The sequence below is a fragment of the Bos mutus genome, chromosome 13, assembly GCF_027580195.1.
Source record: "Bos mutus isolate GX-2022 chromosome 13, NWIPB_WYAK_1.1, whole genome shotgun sequence".
In the NCBI taxonomy this organism is placed as follows: domain Eukaryota; kingdom Metazoa; phylum Chordata; class Mammalia; order Artiodactyla; family Bovidae; genus Bos; species Bos mutus.
The window spans coordinates 47,776,453-47,799,702 of record NC_091629.1 but is presented as its reverse complement, the minus strand read 5'-3'; the positions used below and the strand labels follow the sequence as shown (position 1 = coordinate 47,799,702).

At 48.1% G+C, this 23,250-nt stretch overlaps 1 protein-coding gene across 4 annotated transcripts in view; it reads right to left on the bottom strand.

Annotated features, from left to right (window-relative positions):
* Positions 1-4,266: 4,266 nt before the first annotated feature.
* The window catches only part of RALY (RALY heterogeneous nuclear ribonucleoprotein), a 91,058-nt gene continuing 72,074 nt past the window's right edge, over positions 4,267-23,250 (bottom strand). For 3 of the 4 annotated variants that reach the window (XM_070381605.1, XM_070381603.1, XM_070381604.1), the window contains 8 exons: positions 12,037-12,301; positions 10,631-10,703; positions 10,396-10,443; positions 8,253-8,419; positions 7,495-7,608; positions 7,093-7,289; positions 5,832-5,880; positions 4,267-4,620 (listed from right to left, as the gene is read on the bottom strand). In XM_070381605.1, the coding sequence (XP_070237706.1) occupies positions 5,836-5,880; positions 7,093-7,289; positions 7,495-7,608; positions 8,253-8,419; positions 10,396-10,443; positions 10,631-10,703; positions 12,037-12,292 (900 nt within the window). In that variant the 5' untranslated portion in view covers positions 12,293-12,301 and the 3' untranslated portion in view covers positions 4,267-4,620; positions 5,832-5,835. The remainder of the gene's footprint in view (positions 4,621-5,831; positions 5,881-7,092; positions 7,290-7,494; positions 7,609-8,252; positions 8,420-10,395; positions 10,444-10,630; positions 10,704-12,036; positions 12,302-23,250) is intronic. The other variant, XM_070381606.1, reaches the window with a different exon arrangement.

The following is a 23,250-nucleotide window of genomic DNA, read 5'->3' as shown; positions in this document are numbered from 1 at the left end:
AACAGTATTTGAAACCACTGGAGAACCAGCTGTTATAAAGGATAAGTATTAACGGATATTCTTATTGAATGTCACCATTTTAATGGGCACTTTTAAAAATTATATTCATTGTACAGATTTTCATGAACTTTAAAGTGAGCCAGGAACCAAATTAAAGCCAAAATATTACATGAGATATTAGCCGAACCTAATATGCTGGGAAACAACTTCACTATCATTAACTGTTTTGGCCTCAAGAGTTACGACTGCTTCACTTTTCAGTCCCAGCTCATTATGACAGATGTCTCAGATCTGGGCTTTTTTTTTTTTCTTCCTCTTCTGCACTATACAGCTTGTGGAATTAGTTTCCCGACCAGAGACTAAACCTAGGTTTTAGCAGTGAAAGTGCCAAGTCCTAACCACTGGATTGCCAGGGAATTCCCTTTGTGTTCTTCCTAAATAATCATTTATGTAATACATAGATAGTACTGCCTAAGTACTATCCCTAATTTGTGTGAGGTCCTGTTCTAGGAACTTCTGAACTGTAGTGTTGAAGACTCGAGAGTCCCTTGGACTGCAAGGAGATCCAATCAGTCCATCCTAAAGGAGATCAGTCCTGGGTGTTTATTGGAAGGATTGATGTTGATGCTGAAGCTCTAATACTTTAGCCACCTTATGTGAAGAACTGACTTACTGGAAAAGACCCTGATGCTGGGAAAGATTGAAGGCAGGAGGAGAAGGGGGCGACAGGATGAGATGGTTGGATGGCATCACTGAAACAACGGACATGAATTTAAGCAAATTCAGGAGATAGTGAAGGGTAGGGAAGCCTGGCATGCTGCAGTCCATGGGGTCATAAAAAGTCAGACATGACTGAGTGACTGGACTGAACTGAAAGAGCAGACTGATGGAAAGTGAAAGACTAGTTAGGTTATTGTAAAAGTCTTTAAGAGATAAAAGGGGCTTTAACCTACTAAGGGAGTGGGACAAAAAACAAGTTAGAGCTAAGGCATACCTTGGAAAAAAATAACATGATGCTGACATGAGCAACAGGGTAAACACATACACCATTCTCCAAGATGCAGGATTCATGAAAATAAAAGACGCCGTGTGTGTGTCTCAGTCATGTTCAAGTTTGCAACCCCATGGACTATAATAGCCCGCCAGGCTCCTCTGTCCATCGAATTTTCCAAGCAACGATACTGGAGTGGGTTGGTTGCCATTCTCCTACTCCAGGGATCTTCCCAACCCAAGAATGGAAACCTGAGTCTCTTGTGTCTCCTGCATTGGCAGGTGGGTTCTTTACCACTGCACCACCTGGGAAGCCCAAGATGGGGAGGGCAGGGCTCAGCTGAGGTCCTCGTGGACATCCAAGTGCAGCCATCAGCTGGGTCTCTGTATGTCCCCTGGCACTCCTGGGGAAGACAGAGTTAAGAGGTAGAGATGGTGGAGGCATGAATGTAAAGTCTGAAGCCATGGGTTTGGTGAGCCAGGAACTCATACAGAAAAATGATGAACATGCCAACATAAGAGGAAGAGTCAATAAAGGAAATTTGAGTATGTAGAGGAGGAGAGCTGGAAGAGGCTTGTCACATGAATGGAGAGAGGAATTTCAAAGTTCACACTACATCCACCTAAAAAGTGGCTGTGGAGGTTAAGGGTAAAATGTGCCTTTTAGATTAATAACAGACCCTCAGAGTGGTTTACTGTTATATAATAATTATTTATGAAGACTATGGCTACAGGTAGAGGGATTTTGATTTACCCAAAGCCAATCAATGGTCCAAATGGGATTCAAACTCAGAACAGCTGGCTCAGAATCTTTTGCTGTTCTATTTGTATTTTTGTGGTTTCATCAGATGGCCCACTGCATATACAGTGTCCTTATGGGGCTTCCCTGGTAGCTCAGACAGTAAAGAATCTGCCTGCAATGTGGGAGACCTGGGTTGGGAGGATCCCCTGGAAGAGGGCATGGCAACCCACTCTTCTTGCCCGGAGATCCCCACGGACAGAGGAGCCTGGGGGGCTACAGCCTGTGGGGTCGCAAAGAGTCGGACACGACTGAGCGACCAGGCACAGCACATGGGACAAGATATGACCTGGCCCGGGTGAGCTAACACCTGACACTCACAGACCCATGTTTCAATTCCTTGCCCATAAAAAACATGACCAAATTATCATATTACTACTTCCTAATAGTCTTTAAAAACTGCTCCAAATCCTCATAAAGCACTCTAGCAGCTGCTACTGAATGTTTTGAATTGACAAGTGAAATGAAGCCTGAGGTAGGTTAAAAACAAATTATGGTCATATAGAGGAATTTGGGTTTAGCCATACAATCTGTGTTAGCCAATGGAATGTTACAAGCATAACACAAGCAAAGAGCTTGATGAGCACCTACATATCAGTGCTTACCCGTCTTGCTGGCTAGATACTAGGAGTATGTGGCCCCCACTGTGCAACCACTTGACAAGTGTGTGGTTATCTGGGACCAATCAGTTTCCAGTAATCTGCCAGCTCACTTCAGCTACATGAGAGCCCAGATGAGATAGGCAGAACAATCACCCAGCTGGTTCAGAGCCTAAATTGCCAAGCTACAGAATCAAACACAAATTAATGTTCACTAATCACCAACTCGATGGACATGAGTTTGAGTAAACTTCTGGAGTTGGTGATGGACAGGGAGGCCTGGCCTTCTGTGATTCATGGGGTCACAGAGAGTCAGACACAACTGAGTAACTTGAACTGAACTGAACTGAAAGGTGCTAAATTTCAGAGTGGTTTGTTACACAAATGAAATAAGGCCCACTTACTGTCTAGGCTAACCCCTCACACAGATGAACAAACGGAGACCCGGCAAAGAAAAAGAAATGCTAGGGTCACAAATCTTACTGGCAGCAGTACAGTGGGTAGAGTCTTAGTTCCCAATCCAGGAAACCCACTAGCAGTAGGAATCTACTAGGATCACAACTGATACTTTAAGATCTTGAAAATATCTAGAGAATGTCAGTCCTTTGGGCAGAATCAGGTATCACGTTTCTTCATGATCTTTTGTTTTTCAAAGGTTGGAAAGAAAAATGAAACCTACGGAGCTCTCCTGGTCCCAGACAGGGAAGGACAGGCCTGTGTGCACAGGGTTTTGTGGATGAGAACCTCCAGACTCCAGGGCCCAAGTCTGGGCGTTCTTAGTGGCTGAAGTAGTTCTGGGGCTTTTCTGGGCTGCCAGGGAAATTAGGGAATCCCATTCCTACTCATGTCCAGGGTATTTCCTGGTCCCAGGGTGATTAAACAGGGCCTCTGTGTAGGGCAGATGCTTCCAACCCTGGCAAGGGTTTTCTCTGCTTTTCTGGTGGCCTCTACACCTGGCATATTAAGCAAGCACGTGGCCCCTGCTGTTCTACCTGTCCCCCCAGCTCTGAAAAGTGAGTGCCTCAGTCTAGCATACTGAGTAGGCCCTGTGCAATCTAGAAGTGTTATATACAGTACAATGGACACACGGCACTAAGCTTTGGGGACACAGGAACATGGAGTCAGTCTTCGTGTCATGTTCACCAGGCACCAAAACCCCTTTAGACTCTGCCCAAGTCCCAGTCCAGGGCAGCACTTCCCTGCCTTGAACAGAGGGAGATGTGCAGCGGGCTCAGCAAGAGCTGGGCTTGACCTTCTGGGTGCAAGGACACACTGCAGGCTCAGGGACCGGAGTACTCTGCTACACCAAGGGCCCTTCAAGGGCAGAGGCGCTCCCTGCGACCCTTTCCTCTGGACACCCTCTTCATCTCTCCAGACTGATCAGTTCCTCAGGGTTACTTCTCAGCCCAGGTCTGGATCTCTGACTCACAGCCTCAGCTACTAGCCTCTCTCCTCTTGCTGCCCAAGATCCCTGTGAAAAAACAAGTGTCCTAAACCAGGACACAGAAGAGGAGAAAGTGGTGAACTGTAGAACCATTTTAGAGCTGGGAAAGACCAGACTTACTGAGACTGAGGCCTGAACCTACCACTGCCTGACCAAGAGGATCAAAAATCATTTGGTACTTCAACCATGAAGGTGCTCTTGTGGGCACTGACACATTTGACCCTCCCCAACAACACTACTGGTCATTTTAATCCCTATTTTAGCCAGGGACACTACCACCCAGGAAGATCAGTATTTGGCACCCTGGACAACGCTCTCTGGCAGGGAGGAGTGAAGGGGAGAACAGAAGGGCACGCAGCAGACCTGATTTCTGGTTGGACAGGAGGCCCAGGGTTCCTTCACAAAAAAACACAACCATCCCATCTCAGAGCAAGTTGGGATCCAATCTCTTTATTGTCAAGGTCCCCTCCCTGTGGGCCCCACCCCCCTCCAAACCTATAGAAAAACCCCAAGCCTGGGAATGTCCTGGGGAGGGGAGGCAGACTGTAGGGAGACTGTGCTCTGCCCTCTGGCCTGGGCAGTACCAACAGGGAGGGTACGTGAGGAAGGGATGCTGATAACTCCACCTGCAGAGAATGCGCCACTGGCTGATACACGTGAGGGAGATGGTGCCTGCTGCCAGCTCTCCTCTGGGACCCGCTGGGGGTGCTATCCAGGGGTGGGTGCCCAGCTTGAGGCCTGGTACAGTGTACGCCTTTCTCCTGCTGGTGGCCATCGCTCCTGTCAGACTGAGAGAGACAAGAGAGAACGAAGGCTGAGAGGAAGAGCCCCTTTGTGCTTTAGGTAACAAGGTCTGGGAAGACGAGAGTGCAATGGCACTTGCTGTTTGCAGACACAGGTATGCCTGTGCCCTCGCTCTGGCTTCCTAACCTTCTGGCCATGAAACCTTGGATGACTCTCCTCCTTCTCTAGGCCTCCATGTCCTCACATGAGTCCCCAGCACCTCTCCTTCAAACTGGTTGAACAAGGTACAACTTAGCCTCCCAGGTAAAACAAACCACAAAGACTGCCTAAACTTCAAGGTGTGGTGGAGCACATACGGACTCACAGCGTGAGTGTGTCCTGCATAAGGATACCTCTGTTTTTTGAGACCTTCCTCCACCCAAGTCTGTCATACCCTGGAAAAGGTCCCCAAAGGAATGGGGCAGAGCTGGTGTGGCCTGGCTTCCCTCTAGCGTGGAGCAAAGCAGGGTGGTAAATACCAACCAGAGAGTGGGCTCTGAGGCCACACAGCAATAGGTTAGAATCTAGGCTCCACCAGTGATCACCTTGGGATCTTGTGGGCTATGTGCTTTATCTCCCTGCCCTCTTCAGTGTGTCAGCTTCTACCTCTATTACACTGGCACAGTCACAACCCTGTGGGGCTGGGACACACAGGACATTTCCTCCCGACAGGATCCAACCCCAGCCTCTAAGTCCGGCATAATCATCACCCTCTGAGGACGAGCAGCTCCCTGTCCCTAATGGGCGGAGCTGGGACTGCAGCTGCAGGAGACTGGCCCATTTCCCACACACCAAGCATGGCAGGCTTTCTGCCTCTGCTGAAGGTGCTCCCTTAGATGCTTTGCCCTCAGTCCTCAACAGGCTCGGCTACACATCACCTCTTCTACCGCACCCCTCTTTCACCCCCTGCCTCTCTAGTCCCTGTCATTCTGCTCACACTGGGTGGTAACGGTCTGTTTACCTCCACTAGACTCAGAGCTCCTTACAAGTGGGGACAGGCAATGCGGCTGGGCATGTGCTGAGGGAACTCCTGTTGGGCAGACCTGGCTAGCCCAACCACGATTCCTGCTCCACAACCCACCAAGCCCCACCACAAATGGGCATGGCGGTATGGCGGGAGACCAGAGAGCCTTCATTGATAGACACAGTACTACCCTGCCAGGTCTACTTCATGGTAGGCCCTCTACTTCACCCTTCCCCACCAGGACCCCCATACCTGCTTACTGCAAGGCCCCATCCTCCACGTCTGTGTCCTGGCTGTGCTCCTGAAAGGAGGAGACAACAAGGACCACACATCACTCACGGCAAGTCTGTCCTGCCCTGGGGCCCAGAGCATATGTGGAGGCCACATTCGGAAAGGGGGAGGGGCAGTCAAAGGGAATAATTAGGGGACCAGTTTGAATAAATAAGGCTGCCTTGGGATTCCAACAGGACAGTCTGAAGGCCCCTTAGGAGAGAAAGGACCAGTCAAGGAAGTTCTAGGTGTGGCAGGGGACACATTCTCCATAGAAAGATCTTCTCAGACTGGAGCAGACTGAAAGCCTAGTAGACTGCTGAGCTCCCCATCTTAGGAACATCTAAGCCTTCATTAGGACCTTTATGGAGACTATGCTTCAAAAGAGTAAAATGGGATCTCTGGCTAGGTTCAAATAAGAAGAGACAGGCTGGGCACGAAGACCTTTCTCTCCACTGTTATGGCCACAAACCCATCTATCCTCATACCAGGACCCAGCCACATGAAGACCCACTGATGTCCAGGCTCCAATCTTGGCTCCACCCTCATTATCCACAAAGCCCTGGGACAAGCTACTTGTCAGCTTCTTCATGGGGTAAATGTAACAAGAGTAATACTTTGAACAGTTCAGGGCTACTGTTAAGGTCAAATGGAGTTAAAAACTGTGAGCTACAGGGCCTGGTGCTCACTGAGTATGAGGTAGATGAGTAGCAGGCACACCTTGCCTTCAGAATCTGGTCGACCTTTCCACTTAAGATGAGCTCCTTGCCTCAATCTGAAGAATTCCAATACCAAACAGGAAGCTTGCTCGCCCCGTCTTGAGACAGCCTGTGTCAAGCTCAGGCAACAATGGCTTTTAGAAAATCCTCAGGTGGAGCAGACCCCTGCACTGCTTGTGGCTTCCCCAGGCAATCCCCCTTCTCCTGTTCCCTGGAATTCTCCAGACCATGAGCCCTTGACTCTTCCCTTCTCCAACTCACGTGGAAGATGGAGTCTAGAATGGGCCTCGGGATAGAGAGAGGTCCGCCACAGTCCTCTGTGGGGTTTCTCACTGACAGCTGAAAGAGCTAAGTACTCTCTGTTCATTTCCCCCTCTTTCTCACAGGATTAGAACCCCTGGCAAGGAAGGAGGGAGCTCACAGGGCAGCCAAGCAGTCAAGAGGTGCCCCCCCACTCCCTGCAGCCCTCCTGCAACCAGAGGTACACAAACCAGCCCCAGCCGCCCCCCGAGGCAGGCCCTCACCAGCTCTTCCTCGCTGTGCGTTAGCAGCCCCTCCTCATCGCCATCGTCTCGAGCCTGTGCTTCTCCCTGGGGCGTGCCTGCCTCAGAAGCTGTGTCTTCCGGGGGGGCCGGCGGCCGGCTGCTGCCACCAGTACCACTGCTGCCACTGCCACCACCGCTGCCGCTGCCACTGCTACTCTCGCCCTTTTTTTTGCCATCTTCAGGGGAAGGGATGAGGAAGGGAGAATAAAACTCAACCGGGGGCACCTGCCCAGGGTAGCACCTTGGTAGAACCAAGGCCTCAGCAAGGTGGGTCCAGGTGGGATCAGAGGCCACAGCCCCTTCTCTGCCCCGTGCACCATCCTCCCCATCCTGCCCTGTGCCCCTGCTCACTGATCTGGGCAAGGACCCTTGGAAGCTGACCTGGATTGGCCTTTTGCTCCTCGGCAATCTGCTCCAAGCGCCCCAGCAGGGCATCAATGTTGGACTTGATCTGGGTCAGCTCTGTCTTGATGGTCTGCAGCTCACTGCTCTTTACTGAGAGTGGAGGAAGTACAGGGATGTCAACTGAGGGCAGGGAGCTTGACGCTAACACTAGACCTTAGCCCCATTCTGTCAAGCAGGAAGATAGGCCAATGGCAGAAATGGTCCTAATCCATGGTCTTTTTCTGGCCAGGGAGAGGCCAGAGCTGCCTGTGGCACCCCCTGAGACTTTCTGAAGGCCATTCCTACAGTGACCGGCCTGGATTTCCTCCCCACCCCCATGAAAGGGACAGGGATGGATAAAATGGAGGTGTGTGGTGTGTACCTCTGTGTGCACCTGAGCAAGAGTGTTTCTCTGCTTATATTATAGGATGGTATCTGTCTTTCAAGGTGTATAAATGTGAGTGCTTTACAATCAGATTTCCTGAGTGCCTGACCACATGTGCACATGTCCTGACTAAAAGATGACACCATTTCCTCACTGAACTCCAAGTTACAGCACTGGACACAGCCCCACCTCCACAAATGTCAGTCTTTTCCTCTTAGAAATGCATGAAAATACTCACTTGGTTGTATTAGAGCAGCAGAACTGTGCGAGATTTGTTCCTTTATCTATTTTCCAATGTAAAAAAATGCGATTCTATTATTTTTCTAATGACAAAATGAAAATTATCTAGGAAGAAGATAGAGTCACTCACACTTGATCTTGGCCGTGCCGGTGGTGATGGCTGTGGAGCGGGCAAAGAGCTTGACAGGTATGGTGGTTTTGACACGTCGGACCAAGGGGACGGTGACCCGGGGTCGCTTCACAGGGACTGCTCTGGGCACCGGCACTGGTGACAGGCGGCCCCGATAGTCGAAGAGCCTGTGAGAGCAAATGGGCCAGAGGCTGCAGCATGGCCTGTGGCCAGCAGGGGGCACTGTGGCCTTAGACCAACACATGTAGGGCTGGCGAAGGGCTGGGCAGCCTGCACTGCATACCTTTGCCTGCTCCCAGTTAAGTCCTGAGGGTGAAGAGAAAGGCCTTTCTGGACCTCAACAGCTACTGGAATCCTTACGACATCCACCTTTCCTACCATCCAGGCTGAGTAAGGATAGGGGAGGTGACAGGGGTTTACAGCCCCATTCAACAGAGGAACGAACTGAGAACTGCCCCCAGACAGACTTCCTAGATCACCCTAAGGCCTGCTCTACTACTTGACTTGCCTTCTGCCCAGTCAACTGCACCCTAAGCTCTGGTCACAGTTTGCAAATCTCCTAAAGCAGTACAAATGCCCAGCTGGACAGAGGTGTAGGAGTGGGAGTCAATTCCTCAGCCTGCCTGAGCCTCAGTTCTCCCACATGCCTAGTGAGGATGACCACCCCAAATTCTGTCCTCCCACATCCCCACAAGACTGCCGTGAGGACAGAACATGAGAGAACTTAGTTTAAAACACACATGTTAGAAAGTGTGATACGTGAAAGGCTATCGAGTTGACCCTCAACTTGATGGGTCTATGACCTCAGAGGCATGAGGCTGGACTCCAAGCCCCTTTCCTCATTCTGGGCTTCAAATCACCATATCCTTCTCACTCCACTTAGGAGATGGAGGGGCTGGAGGCCCAAGGGAGTATCAAGGTTGAGCAGCTCAGTCAGACCCTCTGTCCCAGACAGTATGCCGCCCCCCGACGCCATCACCCAGCCCTTTCCAGGAGGAGCCCTTTCCAGCCTCAGAAGCTCCGTAGGCTGAGTAGGGGTTTGTCCCACCACTGCTGCTCCTACCACCTCCCTGCAGGATCACTGTCCTGATGACAGCCAGGAAACCTGCCGACAGGACGCAATGCAATGACCCATGCCTGGGTAACTCCTTTGTTTAGGGAGCTCCTGCCCTGGGGTGATGATGGCTGGAGATGGAGAGTCTCTGGGAATGGATCCAGTCCCGGACCCTGCATTTCTGCCCCTAAGGGGAGGGGGCGGCTCTGGCCTTGGTCAGAATCTCTGAACCACAGAATCCCAGAGCTGGAAGAGCCCTGAGGGATCACTTGATGCAAGCCCATTTCAGACTGGGAGGGGATGTGCCCAAAGTCATGTAATTCATTCAGTGGCAGAGCTGAGATTAGCACCCAGGTCTTCTGACTCCCAGGCAAGAGCACTTTCTACCACACTGCACTGTCTCCTGAATCCTCTCACAGGTGAGAAAACTGAGGATCAGAGAGGTTCTGTTCTTCCTGGACAGCCTGAGGAAGGCTGAGAGGGTGGGAGGGAGACAGAGAAGTGGAAGGAGAAGTTTGGGCCAGCCCCCACCATGATTTCCACAAGAATGTCGCTGGTGCCATGGAGGTTGGGGTCTGGGTGGGTTTGGGGGTAGGTCTAGCCTACCAGGCACTAATTCAGAATTCCCAAGGAGGGCTGGCCTCCTGGGTATAAATACAAGGCTAAGTGGCTCAGGCTGAGTTCTGAGGTACCTTCAGCTGGCTGGGCACTCAGGGAGTTAATAAGGAAACTGCACAGCAGTGTGAGGGCTCAAATTCCCTGCACCTGGTTCTGTACTCCCACTTGCTACATTTATATGTCCCTTGGCTGTCCAGTCCCATCAAGTCTCACCCCAGGATCAGGAGGAGGAGGGGCAGTCAGAGGGCTAGGAGACAGCATGGGCCGGGGAGAGCTCTGGCCTGGGCACCTACACAACTGGACCCTAGTCCCAGCTCTGCCACCAATTTGTGGAGCAGCCCTGCGAAGATGACTATCCACAACTCTGGGCCTCAGTTCCCACTTGGAGGACTGAGTGGGCTGCACCAGCAATCTCTCAGAACCCTTCCAGCTTGGCTGCTTCATGCCTGGGCACGCCCCTCCCCCGCTCACCTGTCGTAGAAGTCGTCCCGGTAGTAATCATAGTCAAAGCTGTAGCCACTGGGGAGACAAAGGGGAGAGGGCCGGGGCTTAGAGATGGCCACTCAGCCCACTCTCCACAGGCCCTCATCTCCAAACACCTCCCCAAATTCTAGGCTTGGCATCCCATTACCACCAAATCTCCCTCTGTGGAAAGAGGGACCATCCCACCTAGACAGAGACAGACAAACAAGACAGAGCGCCCCACCTGTATATGGCAGATGCTGCTCTCTTTAGCCCCTTGGGTCTGTTGGGCTTCGGTTCTCCAGCCATGTTGATGTCTGTATGGAGGGAAGAGGCAGAGTCAGATGCTGATATATTGTCAGTGCCCATACACCGATCACCCCCATGGACATGTACAGCAATGTAAGTGGTTAACACAAGATGCACATGGACTGTACTCCCTAACATGGACAACAGAGGTCTTCACAAATAGACTCATACATATGTTCATATGTATGAACTCATAACATGTTCATATACATTCAGACACATGCAGGCTTACAATCATACATGTACACACACAATGTACATCAATTTATATGCATTCCCAAGCTCTCTCACATAAGCACAGACATCAAACACACACCCTCACACATATGTTCACGTATCCAGGAAATAAGATCACACACTCAACTTCACTCACACTTGGCTCCAGCATCCCATATGTAACTGCCCATATGCAAATAAGCCGGTGCACATTCATACCAACCTTTCACTGAACATCTTTATGCCTAGAGTTCAACAAATCTCAGGAACTCAATAAACACTTGGTAAATGAATATATGTACATCTGAACCACACCAAAGAAGAACCACACCAAAGAGGTCACAGGGTAACTGCAAGTAATGTTTGCTCTAAAACAGTATCATATTACGTGCAGTCTGATCCAGACATGGACCATGGCTGTCTTTATTGGAATCAGCCATTTTTAAAAATGAGTTAAACCTCACTGAGCACTAAGGGTGGCATGCAATATTGAATAATTACAAGACTCCACACTGAAGTACATTCTGATACTTGAAAAAAGCTGGCTGGGCTCTACATATATACCCAGAAAGTAAGGAGTGTGTCCACATATGTTCTCCACGTGACTAGTTGCATCCACATACCACATATTCAGCAATACACATATACATATCCCTTCTCAAACATACACAAATACACAGAAGTAAGTGAACATATACAAATGCTATACATGCTTCCAATGTGGCCACATCACACGCTTGTAACACCAAGACCAAGCTTCACCTTATGCTGCCCTCCTCCTGGCTCTCAGAACAGGTTCTAACCCGAGCCAAAAGCAGCCCAGTGTAAGAAGCTGTGCTAGTCCACTCTCCCCTTTCTCTGGGGAATCTGCATTTTTTAAGTGGAACCCTTTCACTGTGAAAACAGGGACAGAAGTGTTCGCCTGAAACTTCTCAAATTCTCCATACAGGCACTGCCATAACTTAAATATAATTAATTTATTAACTATTTAAGTTAAAACATCTCAGACAGGGGTAGTGGGTTATGGGGGACAAGACAAAAAACGGGATAAGAGGGGAGCTAAAGAACGCGGGTCAGCACCTGCCCAGGAGAAATCCCGGGGCAGGGCCATGAAGAGATGCTTACCCAGGGTCTGGCCGGCCAGCACTCGCCCATTCTCTCCCACTACAGCTGCCCGGGCATGGCGCTCGTTGGCATATTGGACAAAGGCATAGCCCTTGTGCACAGAACAGCCGGCCACACGGCCATACTTGGAGAAGATGGTCTCCACGTCTGACTTCTTCACCACAGCTGTGTTGAGGTTTCCAATGAAAACCCGAGAGTTGATGGATTTGGGGTCATTCTTATTGGTTACGTTGCTCGTCTGGATCTTCAAGGACATGTTGGCCACCTGAAGAAAGAAAGCCACTGTGAGTCTAGGATCTGAATTGGGTTCATGGGCTGCTCATGACCCACAACCTGGCTACACTGGATGACTTTGTTCCTTCCTACGCACATGCCCCATCACATCCAACCTCCCCATCTGTGCTTGTTTCACTGGCTGGTGACCTCATTCAGGTGCTTTACCTATGTTCTATTATATGGTGCTGATGTGATGAGCAGAACCAGGACATTTTACATGGGAGGAAATGCAGTCAGAGGTCACAATGCCAGTGAATAACAGGACAGGAGTTTGAACCCTGACTGCTTGACTCAATTCTTCTTTTGAAATTAAGGTTACACACTGGTTTATAACATTACAAAAATGTCATATTGACTTCAATTCTTTCAAACCCACTCCTTCTTTAAGGCTAATTTTGAATGTTGCCCCTTGCAGGATCTAAATTTGAAGATCTCCCACAGTTTTTCTTCTGTTCCTTCAATGTAGAACCACACCAAAGAGGTCACAGGGTAATTGCAAGTAATGTTTGCTCTAAACAGTATCATATTATGTGCAGTCTGATCCAGACATGGACCATGGCTGTCTTTATTGGAAACAGCCATTTTTAAAAAGTGAGTTAAACCTTACTGAGCACTAAGGGTGGCATGCAATATTGAATAATTACAAGACTCCGTATGTGATATCATTATCATTCATATTTTACAAAAACAGACTCCAGCAAGTTCATTAACCTGCCAGGAATAGGCATTCAAACCTAGGTCACTGGTCCATAAAGCCCATCTGTATCAAATTTATCACTCTCCTTCCCAGTGTTAAATCCAAGTTAAATACAGTTGAACCAATTATGGGTTTCAACTGAATGGGTCCATTTTTATGTAAATGTTTTTTAATAGTAAATATTACAGTACTGCCTATGGCCCATGGTTCCCGTGGTTGGTTGAATCCACAGGTGTGGAAGAACTGGATATGGAGGAGGCAGACTGTAAATTATACACAAATTAAACCCTGTACTGTTTAAGGGTTGACTGTACTACAGTAAGTCAGCACATTTATCTGAGAATTGTTTTTAACAAATTAATTTTTAGAGTTATCCATTTTACACTTACTATTCAGATTCTGTTCTCTTTGCTTACAGATGATACTTTCTCTGCCCTTTGCTCTCTACACTCAGGCAATGTTTTTTATCCCAAAGGGTTGTACAAATCTCTCCTACTCCCCTTTCTGGACAGGTTAGAATCTAGGCACAGGCTCCAAAGGGAAAAGGAGGTTCAGTTCCAGTAGGAAAGGCCTTGGCATTTATATTCCTGGCCCAGTGTTCTGCTCACTGGCATGGGTTGGTGCAACTCCCTTTTGGAACACTCCTATCTTGAATTTGACCCTAAAACTATTGGATAAAGTGCTTAGCCCCAGTAGCTGTTACCCAAGCTGGTGGGGGTTCTTCTGTCCTTTCTCTTCTCTGTGCCAAGGATCAGACCAATGAAACTGTGAGCACTGGTCAGCTATTCAGCAAATTTTCCGGCGGGCTATGAAGGGGATTCCTTGGCACATTTTTCCCACTACTTTTTCCTCCTGCCCTTCAGCTCTCTCCCGGGACTCAAGCCCAGCCAAAGCTAATGAAACTCAGGCTCTGGTGTCTCATTGCAAAAATTCATTGAGAGACAAAGCGGTAAGAGGTGGATTTGTTAGGATTCAGAGAAAAGCCACTCTTCAGGGTGTGAACCATTGCCGAGGGCAAGGGCTGGGGCCATGGTATTAGGCCTGGCTAGCAATGGCAACCCACTTCAGTACTCTTGCCTGGAAAATCCCATGGACGGAGGAGCCTGGTAGGCTGCAGTCCATGGGGTCGCTAAGAGTCAGACACAACTGAGCGACTTCACTTTCACTTTTCACTTTCATGCATTGGAGAAGGAAATGGCAACCCACTCCAGTGTTCTTCCCTGGAGAATCCCAGGGACAGGCGAGCCTGGTGGGCTGCCGTCTCTGGGGTCGCACAGAGTCGGACACAACTGAAGTGACTTAGCAGTAGCAGTAGCTAAAGAACCACCAACCAGTACGCATAAATCAGCTTAAACTAACCATAAACACCTGCCTATTTACTTAATATTTGGGGGGAAGAGGGAACTTCTTTTTAGTGAATTAGAGAGGAGCTGAGTATAAGCTGGGAGATCTGTATCTTTTGTCCCACTAGGGTAAAAAGGCCCTTTCTCCTCAATCCTCCCAGCTTAAAAGTTGGCACTTTCTGACCAGCAGATGGCACTGTTTGCAAGGAAACTGCAAGCTGGGCTTCAGAGATTCTGGAGAAGAACCTGCTCCTACAGTAGTTCTTAACAGTAGCAAGGATATGCTGGGATCAAGTGCGCATCATCACAGGGAAAGATGAGGGGCTGAGAGGGCACTGCTACTGATGAAGAGCCTGGTGCCAGCTTTGGAACTAGCCTGGAAGGACAGACTCTTTTGTTACTCAGTTTGCCTTTGCATCCAGTCATCAATATTTATCAACCTAACCAGTGAGGGACACATAAAGAGATTACCCACGAAAACACTTAACATACTGTTTGTATGAAGAAGGAAATGCTCAATGTATGTGGGTTCCACCTCACAGTTCTCTGACAATCCCTCTCCTACCTGGATGACAAGCCAGGTTCAAGGTTCAAAGGTTAACTCCTTGCGCATCCATGAGAATATAAGAAATTTGTGGGGCTTCTCCACGAGCATCAGATAACTCTCCCCGTTGGTTCAGCTCAAAGTCATGAAGTTTTGGTCCAGGGAGATGCCACCTGCTTTTGGCTGGAGGGAGCCAACCAGGTCAGGTGTGTGAACCAAGATAGAAAGAAGAGAAGCGGGGATGACAGTTCAGAGGTTTACTGGTGACTGCTGCTGCTGCCAGTTACCTGGCAGTGACATGACCATCACTGGGTCCCCTCGGACTTCTCCCTGTTCAGCAGTGTTAATGACCTCTACCGCTACTGAACAGCAAACACTGTTGTGCACCTGTGCTTGGTGCTATAGCAGGATCAGCATTCATCCCTTGGCTGGTGAGCCAAGACCTCTGGGTTTGGCTCTACCAGGTCTTTGCTCTCATCACCTAGGGTTTGGGACAATGTATACAGAAGGACTTTACAAACTCTGAAGCTCTTTATATGAAAAATTTACTCTGACTAGTTGGAACATCTCTGTTCTACTAACACAGCCATTTGGGGGCCCATCCTAGATGAGAGTCAAGGTCCGACTGGAACACATTCTGTACAATGCCAAGGAGAAGAGGTCAGAAGCAGTATCAAATGGGGGTCAGTTTTCTGATCCACACAGAAGAGACTTAGGAAATGTACATATGTGGCTGCTCTGCAAAGTCAAGGAGAAATGTCTGCCTGAAGCACGTTCCAGGCTGTATTCCCAATCTGCTTTCAAGGTCTGCACACTCTTCAGAGGGCAGGCTGTGCTGCTGTTGTGCATAATCTCAAGGGGCAGGTACCTTTGGGGGTTCAGAGGAATGGAGCTGGGGATGCAAAATGAAAAGGAAGTGTGCTGAGACTAGCTCTCCTGGAACTGCTAGGTTCAGGTACAAAATCCCAAATTCAGATATGGTCTTCCAGGGTGTTATGAACATAGCAATTTGTTAACCTCATTTATAAGTTATAACCTTTAAATGTTTAGACACATGGTAAGTATATCTCCATCTGTACTCCTGTTCTACCTTTCAAATGAGAGAGGCAAGCCTGACAAAGTTGCACAGTAAATGCTCAATGAATGTTAGGAGGAAGCAGTGAGGATGATATCCCAGAAGGTGGTGAGAAGGGCTCGCGGTGGCCCTTAAACAGGGGCAAAGACGAGGGGGAGACTACATGAGGCTGAGGTTCTCAGGCACCTTTTTCTAGCCTAGGACACAAACACCCTGGTCCACACACCAATATCCCCAACTCAATCCTCTCCACACAATTCTATCTTGGCTCTTCCAGGCTTCCCACTAGGTTAAGAGTGGGAGCCCTAGAAAATACCGACATCCTATTCAGCAGAAGCTGCTTGACTTGATAAGCTATTTCACCCCCTGGGTCAAGCTCTGCTTCACAGATTAGCTGTGTAATTGAAAGCAAGGTGTCTGCAGCCCCAGAGGCTCCATGCTTAGCGATGAGCTAAGGAGAGGTGGGGAGAGGGATTGTTCTTGGAGGTGGGAGGGGGTGGGGGTGTCAGGTTGGCGGGGGTGGGGATGGATTCAAGAACCCACCTTGTTCCCAGAGACTTCTGCAATGTCAGATTAGCAGGGACTTTAGTGAGCATGGAGCATATGCCCTTATTCTGAGGAACAGAGGGGAATGGACTTGACCAGGATGCCATAGCCAGTGAGCAGCAGGGCCAAGAACCCCATGGGTCCCTCTGACTCTAAGTCTTGGGTTCTCATATTTCATTGTTCCTTCTGGGCTGCTGAGAGACAAGCCCTCAGGATAGTGAGGAGCTTGGAAGAGACAATATAGAAATGCTATGTTTGAGAAAACTGCAGACTGGCTCCCAAATAAACACCTTCACCTTTACCTGCTGAAACAACTGCTGCATAAAAGCTGGGCCCTTAAGCTAATTAAAACCCACCAGGAACACAGGCTTTGAAATGCAATTTACAGCTCAAAGGGACGGGCTCACTCCTCTAGGCTAATAAGAACAGAGGAAATTTGGCAAAAAAATCGTTTTTCCCAGATGAAACATTTCAGATGGAAGCTGTATTGTGGAAGAGTCAAGCCTAAAGGTGGTAAAGTGCCAGAGCTTTCCAAAGGCAGAAAAACCCTAAAAAGTACCTGCACCCCTGAACTCTGGATAACTGAGCCACCCAGAGGGGCATCACATTAAGAATAGCCTCTAATTACTGACTGCAAGCTGTCAAGAGACTTTACATATCTCACCTTACTTAACTCTTACAACAGCCCTATGAGGAGGTCATTTAGATAAGGAAAGGAAGCTCAGAGAGACAAAGTAACTGGTTAACAGAACAAAACCAGACCAGCACCCAGATCTGACTTCAAAAAACCTGTGCACAGAGATGTCTTGGGTACTGATTCCCATGGTGAGAATGTCACCCTGAGCCAGTCACACTCTCTCCTTGGTCCTTACCCCTTTCCCTTTTCTACTACAATGCCTCCCATCTGCATAGGATTTTAGTGAAGAAAGCTAGTTTCTATTCTTGGTCCTGACACTGTTAGTCCTACTTTATAGATGGAAAAGCTGAGGATCACCAAAGACACATGACTTACTTAAGGTCCCCCTGTTGGTGAAGGGAGTAGCTCCAGACTTGAATCCAGGCTTCCTGTGACACTCTACCTGCCACTGTCTCTACTGGCCTAAGCACTCTCTGGCTCTGCCTTACTGGGCCTCTCAATGCTGCCTATCAGGCCCTAGCCTTCAGCCAGACCTCTAAGGCACACAACCATAGGAACAGTCCCTTCCCCAACTCTATAAATCCTCCTCAGCACTGGATCTCCGCTGCTCGTGGTCCTTACCTCCGCCACCGCTCACCCCCACCCACCCAGTGCTACTTATAGCCTCTGTCTGGACCAGTTCTGCTGGACAGCTCCAGCCTTATTCCCAAGCCTGGAGATGAGTGGTCACACCAGCCTGTGGCCAAACCTCTGCCCTTAGAGAAACCTGGAGACATCTGGGTGACTCTGAAGGAAAGCAGCTATCAGTGATGGGGAGACTATTTCTGGAGAAAGCCAAGCAATTGTACTGATCAGTACCCAGGACCTCCTTGGTCCAGTGCCTCCTTGGTTACCAGGCAGCTAGGGATGACAGAACATCTATTAATCTCATTAAACTCACCAGGCCTCAGCTCATTATCACTGCCCAAATGATCATTACTGGCCAGACAGGACTAATTTTCCAAGGAGTGCTCTTTAGTTCCTGACCATTCCCACTCCCACGAGAAACCCTAGCTCCCATCAAGCTGAACACTGAGGGCTCCTGGGATGGGAGGAGTGTAAGGGGTCTACAGGTTACATGTCCACGAGGCTTGGCTCTGCTGCTCAGTCATGTAACCTGCAACAAGTCATGAGATTTCTCGGAGCCTTGTCATCCTTATTCTAAAAACAGAAATAATCTTTTTCCTGATTACCTTTCAACTTCAATATGATGTGAAAGTTCTCTATTGCCTCTGTAACATACTGTAGACAAATAGAGGATTACACTTATTTCTATCATTACCAAACTCCTAACCCCTTCACTAGGTGCTGGGAAACAGTGCCCACGGGCCTTGTCCTCTACTTGCTTTTTAAGAAAACTTCTCTCTAGGTACCTGTTCCTTGACCATTTCCTAAAACAAAACACTGCACATGAAATAGTAGAAACAGCACAGGCTCTGCAATCAGAGAGGACTGAGTTCCAATTGTAGCCTTACCACTTACAAGATATAAACTTAGTGATGTCCTTTATCCTCCCTGGGCCTCAGATTCCTCAACTGCAAAATGGGAATTGTACCAATCTCCCAGGATTAGACCAATATGTGGCAAGTGCCCAGTATAACGGCTGTGACCAGGAGATATTTACATAAGAAATTCAAATGCCCAATGTCCTGTGCAGAGATGCATTAGCCTGGCAGTCTGGATCCTCCACATTCCAGCTCTAAAGCCTGATACCCACGTTGTCTCCCAATGCTCCAACTCTTAACATGCCCGAGAATAAGATAGTCAGAGGTAAAGGCCATGCTCGCTCCCCTGTCCTAGTATCTTGGACCAAATCTGAAACTTTGTAAGAGTGCCCCCTTCCCTATGACTGTATGGGCCTGGGAGAGGAAAGAACACTGGTGGAAGGAGTTCCAGGCCTTGCTGAACCACTGACTCACCTCTGAGTCCCACCATGAGGTCTCTAGTCTTACACTCTGTATGAGCATCTCTTAGGCAGTGAAGGGAGACCCCAAAGCAGAAACAGAAGGTAGAGCTGGGGCTTCAGCCATCTCTCCCCACAGTGTGGTCTGAGTATAAACACTCCCCCCATCTTGTACTCCCACCCCTGCCTATGGCCTTAGGATGAGGTTTGGCGTTTGTGACAAGCAGCTCTTACTTACAGCTATGGAGAGAAAGGCAACAAACAGTAGGGAGGCACAAACTTGGCCCCCCAATTCCGAGTTAAGAGTTGGGAAGCTACAAATGATTGTCAACTTCTTTATTTTTGCCAAAGAGGTCATTCTCTCTATCCCACAATAGGAAGACTGGCCCTGCCTTTGTGGCTGATGTGCCATATGACTGTGAGTATGGGAGCATGTGACCACAAAGGGCCCTTCCATGGTTTATCATTACCAATATTTGCTGAGCACCTACCACATGCCAGGTATTGTACTCCGTCTTCTGCTGAGGTAGGTGGTGGCTTATATTGTGTCCATTTCACAAATGAGTAAGGGCTGGAGCTTAGCCCTATACAAGCTAGGAAATGGCAGAGCTGAGACCGGTCTGTATGAGACGAGAGCTAATGCTCTCAACCTTGGCCCAGAATGGCTTTCTGTAAGCGTGTACTGTACCTGCCAAGACATCAGTTTCTAACACCTTCTGATCCTTTGGGGAGAAACTCATGAAGCCTTGTTGAGGGCATACTCTCAAGTCCAAGAGCCAATAAGCACTCACTGCGAGCCTGGGGGATGGATTCCTCTGCCTCCTCACACCTTAAGGGGCCGACTCCTCACAGTGATAATGTGGCAAGATTAGTCACTGCTTGCTGTTGGTTGATTATAGCTATTCTTTTCTGTAAATGAAGTTTAAAAGTCATCAAAGGGTTTGTCAGCTGTGACTTATGAGCCTCTTTCCTGCAGGGAAGTCAGGCAGTGACAAATGCCCCTCTCATTCTGCCATCCATTACAAGGCGGAAGGTGCCATGTTCCAATTACTGGAGACCCCGACGAAGTCCATGGAAAACCCTGCTCCAGGCTGCAGCCATTACTCAGACCTGGCAGGACTGCCAGCAGAGCTGCCCTAGGCCCAGACTTCACAGGCTAAGAATGGAGGAAGAGCAGGTTCCTGACTTTGTGAGTCAGCCCCTCTACTTCATACTTGTGTTATCCCTGGTGGGTTTATCCTAGACACATTTCAAAAAATCATGTGGGCTGTCTCAAAGTACCCAGAATCAAGACTGCCTGAGACAGACAGATATGAGGAAATAAGGTCATGCTGCTGGTGGAGTAGGTAGGAAATATGATGCTCAAGTGGAAGGGGATAAAACAGCTCTGATGTTCAGAGTAGAGACTAAAAAAACCTTAGAGATCATCTAATACAATCAATTGCCTCAGTACTCAATACCCATTCTATGCTAAGTTCTGTTCAGCTAAATGCTGGGGAGCCAAAAATGAATAAAACATAGTCCCTACCACTGAGGGCTCAGTTCAGTTCAGTTCAGTTGCTCAGTCATGTCCAAATCTTTGCAACCCCATGAATTGCAGCATGCCAGGCCTCCCTGTCCATCACCAACTCCCAGAGTCCACCCAAACCCATGTCCATCGAGTCGGTGATGCCATCCAACCATCTCATCCTCTGTTGTCCCCTTCTCTTCCTGCCCTAAATCTTTCCCAGCATCAGGGTCTTTTCAAATGATCTCCTTTAGGATGGACGTGTTGGATCTCCCTGCAGTCCAAGGGACTCTTGAGAGTCTTCTCCAACACCACAGTTCAAAAGCATCAATTCTTCGGCACTCAGCTTTCTTTATAGTCCAACTCTCACATCCATACATGACCACTGGAAAAACCATAGTCTTGACTAGATGGACCTTTGCTGGCTAAGTAATGTCTCTGCTTTTTAATATGCTGTCTAGGTTGGTCATAACTTTCCTTCCAAGGAGTAAGCGTCTTTTAGCTTCATGGCTGCAATCACCATCTGCAGTGGTTTTGGAGCCCAGAAAAATAAAGTCAGCCACTGTTTCCCTATCTATTTCCCGTGAAGTGATGGGACCAGATGCCATGATCTTCATTTTCTGAATGTTGAGCTTTAGACCAATTTGTTCACTCTCCTCTTTCACTTTCATCAAGAGGCTCTTTAGTTCTTCTTCACTTTCTGCCATAAGGGTGGTGTCATCTGCCTATCTGAGGTTATTGATATTTCTCTCGGCAATCTTGATTCCAGCTTATGCTTCCTCCAGCCCAGCATTTCTCATGATGTACTCTGCATGTAAGTTAAATAAGTAGGGTGACGATATACAGCCTTGACGTACTCCCTACCACTGAGGGTAGATGAGATAATTAAGGTTTAAAGAAGTGACTTGACCAAGGTCACAAAATAAGTTAGCGTCAGTGATGGAATGAGAAAGCAGGTCTCCAGGGAAGTTGAGAAAGTGGAATGACAGGGAGCCCTCCTGTGTGCCAGGCTCTTTGCATAGAACATGGCATAACAGTCAAGAGTGCTAGTTCCCATTCACATCCCAACTACACACTTATTACAGAGTTGGACTTCTGACAAGTCCTCAACCTATCCAAGTCCCAGAAAAATTAGGATGATAACAAAACTTAGCTGAGTGTTGTGGTGAGAATTAAGTAAGATAATCCATGTACTGTGCACAGTGGCAGGCACATAATAAGTATCCAAGATATTATTTAACGTCCAGTAGCTCAAAACAATTTGAGGTAGGCATTATTAATCTGATTTTACAGACAATTAGACTGAAGTTCTATTTCACTTTGACACACTAAGTTAGCCAGTACTTCTCAAAACTACTTGTGGTAAAGAACCAGTTTTTTGTTGTTTGGCTTTTTAAACTCCCAATCCATTACAGACCAATACATTTGTAAAATATGACAAAAATGTCAAATTACTGTAAAGTCTCTACGCACTTAGTCTCAATTTCTGTACTCATCACAAACAGGTAAGTTTGCGAACTAGCATTCATCTATTCACTGGGCTACAATCTGAACAGCACAGCTCTAAACCACGCTCTGCAGTCCATGGGGTCGCAGAGTCAGACACAACTGAGTGACTGAACTGAACTGAAGCTCACCCAGCTCTGTCAAACTCTATAAAAAGCAAACCAAAACAAAGTATAGTTTATTTCTTTTTTTTTTTGAGTCCTTTATGCTGATTTCTTACAAAGTTTGGTGTTACGCTAATTTACAAAAAACTCTTCTGATCTTTTTTTTCTTTTTTCTCAAGACAGAAGAGGGTAAGCAGACCAGGGACGAGTTCAAGGATTTGCCATCAAATATTTCAGGAGGTGATTTATCTTGGTCATCTGTTCCACGTCATACTATATCCTGCAAGTCAAGATGATCTAGGCTTACGGAGGACTAACACCCTTCCTGAAGCCTGGCGATCTGAAAGGCAGATCTATTCCTGAAGAGACTAGTACTCCGAGACCCTCTTGCCCCACACTAGAGGACATGAAGAAACCAGCCAGGAAGGGGAAGCATGTTGTAACTCTTCTTTTTGGTATTTCTAGTTTTCAGTCTTTTATCATGGCTTCTCTCTCCTTCTAGGGAGTTTCCTGACAGCAAGATAGATATCAGGTTCACAGTTCACTCCTGAGTGCCACTGTACACCCAAGAGTAAGACTGGCTGGGGCAGACGAGTAGCTTTTCACCAGTGCGCCAAGACATAACAATGTATTGGGAAGCTTCCAGGTGCCTGGCTAAATTCTCCTCAGTGTACAACACTTCATTTTGTTCTGAACTAATGTGGTAGTACTATTTTTCAGCACAACCCAGAGCTGAGTAGATCATATGATGCAGTGTATAGAGGCACGGCTGGCTCCTGTGAATAGGGGCCTGCCAACAAGCAAAAGCCAAAGCCTACATATTTAGTGCCATGTGAGAGGCCACGTAGTATGGTCAAGAGAGTAATCTCTGAAGCCAAAATGCCTACATTCTGCCACTGAACTAGCTGTGTGACATGACTTTCAGTAAGTATTTGAAGTTCTTTATGCTTCAGTTATCTCACCTATAAAATAGGGGTCATGACACGTATCTCATGGGTTGTTAGAGGATAAAACTACCTAATTCACATTTAGAACAT